A 6,840-nucleotide genomic window follows, 5' to 3' on the forward strand; every position below is an offset into this window, starting at 1 on the left:
AACTTAAAAATAAAATAAATAATCTTTTATAACAGGTTAAATAATTTTACATTTTGTCTATAAGTTAAATTCCTATATTGTTAGTGTTTGTATCAAAATCAAATAGACACGTGTCTTCTACTTAAAAGTTTGTGTTTAATTAAAGACAAAAGGTAATACGCTTTTGTTATTTAATTGTGATTAACTATCTGAGCTGAGTAAGTTATTTCTTTTTCGTTCTGTTAAGTGTTAACCATTGCCTAAATTGAAAAGAAGAAACGTGTCTAAAGGGATCAAAAGAAGGAAAAACAAGGCCTCAACCATGAAAAGAACTCGTCTTACAATTATTTTCCCAAAAAACTTCTGTGATTTTTGTACTCTCCCCAATTCAATTTTAGCGGGGGATTTCTATCTGGATATACTATAATGAAAATTTATTTACTATCTTTATTTAGGTTCTTTATTAATTATTTTATATACTCATATTTACTAGTTTTATACAAAACCATAAAAAGGAGAAAATGAAACATATCTTAAATATTGGGTATCAGTTACGGATAATCCCCCTACATTTAAGAAACTCTTCCTTTTTTAAAGGATTACAAAACATCATGTGTCTTTGTACTTATCCACCGTAGGAGATTCGCTGATACCCAAAATCATCACCTCTCTTTCATACAAATCAACTAATATCTCCCTCTCTCTCTCTCATACAAATCAAACTATTATCTCTCTAAAATTGTAGCATCATATATTTCTCTTAATCAATTCCACCAACAACTATTAAAAAGCTTCAACACTTGACAAATCCATCAATATTATCTCTGAAATTGTAGGTGGAGGGGTCTGTCATTGACATACCATTAAAAAGCTTCGAAGCTTTGAATTAGATATTCAGATTTTACGAATTTGTAAATTTTTTTCGATTGGGTGTTCTTGAAAACGATTGAAAATATCATTTAGAGTTTATATCTCAATTTTAAGGGAGATTTGTTAAGTTTAAAGCTGGTTTTAGGTTGAATTTCTGATTGAAACTCGAGGAAGAAGAAGTTTCGGAATTTAGATGGGGTAGTTTGACTCGACATGAAATTTTAGGAAAAGAAAAGAAGCCTTTTGAAATTGTGATCTTAAAAACTTAAGGGGTAAAAGCTTTGTGGGGCCATGACATTTGTGTCGTTATAAAAACCTCTCATTAAGAATAAAATGGGTAAAAATGAAGAGTTTAAAGTTGAATTATTTTCAATTATAAAAAAAATATCATTCTTTTTTGAATAAACTAATAAGAAAAGTGTATCATTTAAATTGAAACGGATAGAGTATCTTGTAAGTGGGGAATCGGTTTTTGGGAGAATCGTACAAAAATGACACGAAAATACTTTTAAAGACGGGAGCTTGTTGTCTTAAGAGGGATATTGCAATTTATTAGAGAATTACTACATGTATATTGACATACAAAATGCTTAAATTATCAACTACGAAACTATAAACAAAATTTAGAACAGTGAGGCTTCCGGCGCAAATCCGGATTTATTAAGGCCCCAATATTAGTATCAGACACCAAATAAAAACTAAAACAAAATAAAAAATAGAACAATAGAACATCAATACAAGTGAAATTTCCATTTTCATGTACCACCAAATCAAAGCTGGAGAAGTGCAAGGAATCATCACCATGAACGTAATGAGATAGTTGACACTTCATCACTTAACCAAAAATCTCAGGTTCGAGCTTTAAAAAACCGAATTAACCAGTTAGTGGGCTACTTCAAATACCAGATAACTAAACCAAAACAAAAAGGAATGCAAGGGCTATGCTGCATATCACCGGGGTATAGTCTATTGAACAGGAAATCAGAACCTAAAAACTCATTTGTGCTTTTTCTATATCAAAAAGGACTTGATCCTAAACTAGTAGGACTCCATGTTCTATTTCACCTTACGAGAATTGCCCCTCTTCTTTCTTCACACCATACTATTCTTGCCGCGCAGTTCCCAACATAAACTTTAACTCGGAATGAGCAAATTGATACAAGTAACAATGTCACTACCGAATATGTATAGGAAAAAAGAAAAAATTACAACTAAGTTCAGCTGAACCAATTTCAAGAGAAAAGATATAGCAAACATGTTTCTTATTAATCCTCTAATGTTACAGTCAACACCCTCTTTGGCAAAACTATAGAGCTGCCAAGTGCCACTAACTGATGGAAAATTTTCTATCCAGTCTGAGTATAAATACAAAGTAAAAATTTCTGATAGCGCAAAGGGCAAGAAAAAGAGTGTTCTCTCTACTTCTAAAAATAAAATCAGTAGAGCAGTTGAATTTGCTCATTCTGAGCCAACCTAAGTAGCTCACAAATGCTTACAGCCATAGCAACAACTTAGAGCAAATGATATATCCCATCATCTACGAGAAAACAACACCCATCTTCTTTGCAAAGTCATCTCCATCATCGTCATCTTCATCTAGGTATTCCTCACCAGCGTCAGCATTCTCACCTTCATCTAAATTGTAGTCTTCACCATCAACCTGCTCATAATCATAATCTCTCTGATCATGACCTTCGGGGTCTTGATCATCTTCTTCTTCCACAATCATCCCTTCTTCAGCTTCAAGTTCATTTGCACCATCGTGTAGAGGAGATTGATGACCAGCAGATATCGTCTCTTGAGGCCCATTTTTCTCACCTGATGGAGGATCAGATTCTTCCTTTTGCCCAAGGTCAGACCTGCTCCTGGAGATTGAGGAAGTTACCAATGAGTGGTCTTTTCTTTCATGTTGATAGTCTTCACTCTTATCAGATGGCATGCCCGTTTCACTTCTTCTTTTTCTCTTCAGGATCTCTTGCAGAGGCATTGGTCCTTCAAATGATAGATCACCTCCACTTTGCTGATAGCTATCATGCTTTTGGAACTTACGCTTCCCTAGGGCCTGTTGCTCGTCGACATTTTGTTCACTGGTCTCAGCAGTTTTCCTACCTTTAAGTTCTGCAAGCCTTCGTGGACCAGAAAAATCAGAATTATTCTCACTTATATCTTTTCTAAGGCGTGGACCACTGTTATTTCTTCCAGCATTACTGAGATCCTCCTGCACTCTTCCCTTTATTCTATCACGAAGCCTTCCCTGTTGAGAGAAAAGCTGGGGCCTTTCTAAAGATAACCTGCCACGGTTCCTAGCCCTATCCGTTTCCCTATCTAACCCCATGTCCGCCCCATTAGTTGGAGAGGATGATCTACTTGGTAACTTTATTCTTCCTCGAAGACGACTAGCAACAGAACTATCATGTGAGGGTAAATGCTGTCGATCCCTCCTGGAACCCTGGTAGCCTCGATCATCAACATGCTTTTCACTTGCATAGTCATGACTAATGACTGACCTCAACCCATTAACCCTCTTATGCTTTGATAAACGATGTCTCAGATCTGACTCTCGAACTTCTTCGGGGCTGTACGCTCTACCATAGCGTCTCCTCTCAAGATGAGCTGATTCCCCTTGTATTATCTCAGAAGAAGCTCTATGCTGCACCCTACCAGAGCGACCCGCAAGCCTGTCGTGAGAGTCACGCTCGTACACATCATGGTATGCATCTTGGTCATTATCTGCTACTGAAGTGTAATCGGCAGAGCGGCCAATATCGTATTCATTCCTTTCCGCATCTCTGCCATACTGATCTTCACCGTGATAGAAATCATTACCTCTTAGCTCATCATCCACAAGAACATCAAAACCAGGCGAAAGCTCCCTTGAAATATCATCACCCTTGTTCTGAATGCTGCTGTGATCATCAAACCTGACAGACTGATGCACTCTGTTGGACCTACCAACAGGATTTCCATTTGTAGGAGGCACACCTTTTGGTTTGTGCCTGTGATGCACAACATCAATGACAGAATTTGGTGGCAGCACGTTCTCGTTAAAGGCAGAGTCATTCTTGGACAAATGAGTTCCCAGTTTCCCAATTGGTTGTGCTTGTAGAGGTAATCCACCAGACTTCCAAGTATTTGCTTGAGAAAATGTCTTTCCTTGCACACACTTTTCAAGCCTACCAAATGCCTTCTTAAAAGGGTTTTTCTCAGTAGATGCAGTAGATACAGGATGTGGTGGGGCTTTGTTAGGTACAGAGATCGGTGCATGGAAGAACGGACACCTATCACCTTTTAAACAGAAGCCTTGCTGGAAGAATATGCAGGGTACACCTTGCTTACCAGAACCATATGGAACATTTGGTGTAGGTGCAACAGATGCCACTGGAGGTACAGAAGATCCCGTAGGAGTTTGAACTTGAGCTCCCAAAAATCCATCAAGCGGCTGTAAGAAGAAGATTGTTAACTATCATGTCAACAATTAGCTTACACAGCACGCTGTGTTCACTATTAAAAGTATAAACTGTTAATTTTATATCACCACAACAAGGAAACCTGGGTACTTATTATAGCACATAGATGATAAGATTGCGGAGTATGTTAGAGAAGAAATGACTCACAGGATGCCGGAACCCGCACTTTGGGTTTAAGCAGCTTCCATTCAACCAGTACCAGCAATCTCGAGGATTAAGCCGAGCTACGTCACTATGGCGGTACTCACACTCGCTTCCCTGTTGACAAAATAATTAAGGCGTCAGGAAAAATTGATGTAGATGCGTACAGAGCAAAGACACAGATTGAATCACCTAGAACATTATAAATCATGGAGAAGCCAATAAAGTCTGTATTCACTCACCCATACAGAAAATTGATACGGAAAAGTACGATGCCAACTGCTTTTGTGCAACAATTGTCATTTACTCACTTGTTATAAAAAGATAAATTAATGAGAAATAAGTTCAGTTACCACACGTGTTGCATTGATTAACTTTGTCTTACAAAATCCGACCAAATCAAATGACAGTTAAGATGTTAAACCAATATTCTATCGTAGATAATAAAGACAAATGTGATTGATAATAATTACATGTTCACTTAATTTTGGCATCCAAGTCTCTAATTTTAAACTTGCTCCAAGATTGACTCTCAGCCCAGTATTTCAAAACCATCATATAGATAAACAAAAAAAAAAAATCTTTGATACGCACTTCTAATTAACAGAAAAACCAACAAGCTGCTTGAGCATATGTATCAAAACGGCAAATAGCAAAAACCTAACCGTTCCCAAGAGCGTCGATCATGCCCTAAGATAGATCCAAATACACAAGGACACCAAAAGACAACAGTGCTTTAAATTGAAGACTTCTAGATATATAAGTTAAAACCTTCTACATAGAGCAATGGCTTCTCACTACGGAAAATCTGGAGGACACACAGCTCATTCAAAATTCTTTACATTTCCTGACCAAAAAAAAAAGATACTTTCTTCAATCTGATAGCACAAGAAACAAAAAAGGAACACGAAATTCAAAATCAGGCATCGGTAGTCCAAAGTTCAAACGACAGCCGAAACCACAGCTTCCGGAATGCTAGGGTTTACCCATAACTAAAAACCAGTGGCGGATGTAGGCACTCTATATATGTTAGGAGATCCACTGAATATGTACAAAAATCAAGTTTAGGACCCAATAATGCTAGCACTTGTGGTCATTGTCCTAGAATCCAGAACCCATAAAGTTCAATTCCTGGATCCCCTCTTCTAAAAACAGTAAGTAGCTCAAGTTTTAAAAAAATAAAGCAATCACCTTGGATTAAAAACACCAAAAAACAAGTCTTGTTGATCGAACACATACTTCAACTAGTTCAGGTCCATAAAACGATCTAATCAAATCATATCAGCTACTACTACTACCACGTCTCAATCCCAAACTAATTCGAATCAGCTATATGAATCCTATATATTAATTCCACTGCATGTACCGAAACCCACAAATAGGGGCGGAGGTAGTGTATTATGTACAGGTTACCAAGTAGCTTTTGTTTAGATCTAGTATTAGGAAATCCGTTAAATATGTATGTATATTTTTACTGCAAACTCAGTAACTAAAACGAGCTATGAGTTATGCGGGAAATCAGAACCCATAAACTTCAAATCCTCACTCCGCATCTGCCTACAAATTCTCTAAATCTCACACTAATCCCTACACTAACATACAAATCTAATTTAAAAAGACTAACACCGACCTAAAGTAAGCTGTATTAATCGAATTAAAAAGAAAAGGAAAAGCGAGGTACTTTTTTGCAGGTAAGAGGAGAAGCGAGGAAGTAGACACAATCAGTGTTTCGTTTAAGAGCTTCATCTTCAGCTGATAATGTGGCTGGCGCCGCGGCCGTAGAAGGCGTCTGAATTTGTAGCTGCTGCGGCGGTGTAGGACCCACCATGTTTCTAAAACCCTAATAAGAGATCCTACACGAAGCTTTAGGGGGTGGATCTAGGGTTTCCTAAGAAAGGTATATATGTAATTTTTGTATGTATATGCATACAATTATGAGCACATCTGAACCATAATTGATTCAGGTGTAGCAGCTTTGCAACCCAATAGGGATGGGAGGTGGGGTCGGGATGGGGGTGGGGGGGTGAGGAGGAAGCCGTTGAGAAAATAAGGGAGAGAGAGAGAAAGAGAAAGATGAGGCTCTGGTGAAAGAAGCTTTTAAGTTGTGGAGTTTCCAATTTCTTTTCTTTTTCTTTTTCTTTTTCTTTTTTTCTTTTTTCTTTTGATAATTATGGTGTTCCAGCCAACTTATTGACATCTCGATTAGTTTCACACAGCTGCTATCTCTTATCAGCACAGCACAGATATCATTAACGTTGTCCACCAAAATTTTAACAAAGTTTGGACAGATGAAAGATATTATATTTGGAATTCTTGCCTCTGCTTAACTTTGAACATGAGACAATTCTTTTTAAACTTACATTTTTACGAAACTTCATGTATG

At 37.4% G+C, this 6,840-nt stretch overlaps 1 protein-coding gene across 1 annotated transcript; it reads right to left on the reverse strand.

Annotated features, from left to right (window-relative positions):
- Nucleotides 1-2,094: 2,094 nt before the first annotated feature.
- Nucleotides 2,095-6,526, reverse strand: LOC107831774 (zinc finger CCCH domain-containing protein 17-like). The gene is made up of 3 exons (XM_016659571.2): nucleotides 6,139-6,526; nucleotides 4,464-4,574; nucleotides 2,095-4,288 (listed from the first exon to the last, which is right to left on the reverse strand). Exons 1-3 carry the CDS (start codon nucleotides 6,283-6,285, stop codon nucleotides 2,387-2,389), a joined length of 2,160 nt encoding a protein of 719 aa, XP_016515057.1. The 5' UTR covers nucleotides 6,286-6,526; the 3' UTR covers nucleotides 2,095-2,386.
- Between the last annotated feature and the right edge of the window lie 314 nt (nucleotides 6,527-6,840).

This window comes from Nicotiana tabacum, chromosome 16 (assembly GCF_000715075.1).
Source record: "Nicotiana tabacum cultivar K326 chromosome 16, ASM71507v2, whole genome shotgun sequence".
NCBI classification, from domain to species: Eukaryota; Viridiplantae; Streptophyta; class Magnoliopsida; order Solanales; family Solanaceae; genus Nicotiana; species Nicotiana tabacum.

Excerpts from the sequence above, each read along its gene's own strand:
- LOC107831774 (XM_016659571.2), bottom strand. The coding sequence starts at position 6,285 with ATGGTGGGTCCTACACCGCCGCAGCAGCTACAAATTCAGACGCCTTCT. Across the intron at positions 4,575-6,138 it reads CTCCTCTTACCTGCAAAAAA|GGAAGCGAGTGTGAGTACCG; the intron begins GTACCTCGCTTT and ends TTTTGTCAACAG. Across the intron at positions 4,289-4,463 it reads AGTGCGGGTTCCGGCATCCT|CCGCTTGATGGATTTTTGGG; the intron begins GTGAGTCATTTC and ends TTCTTCTTACAG.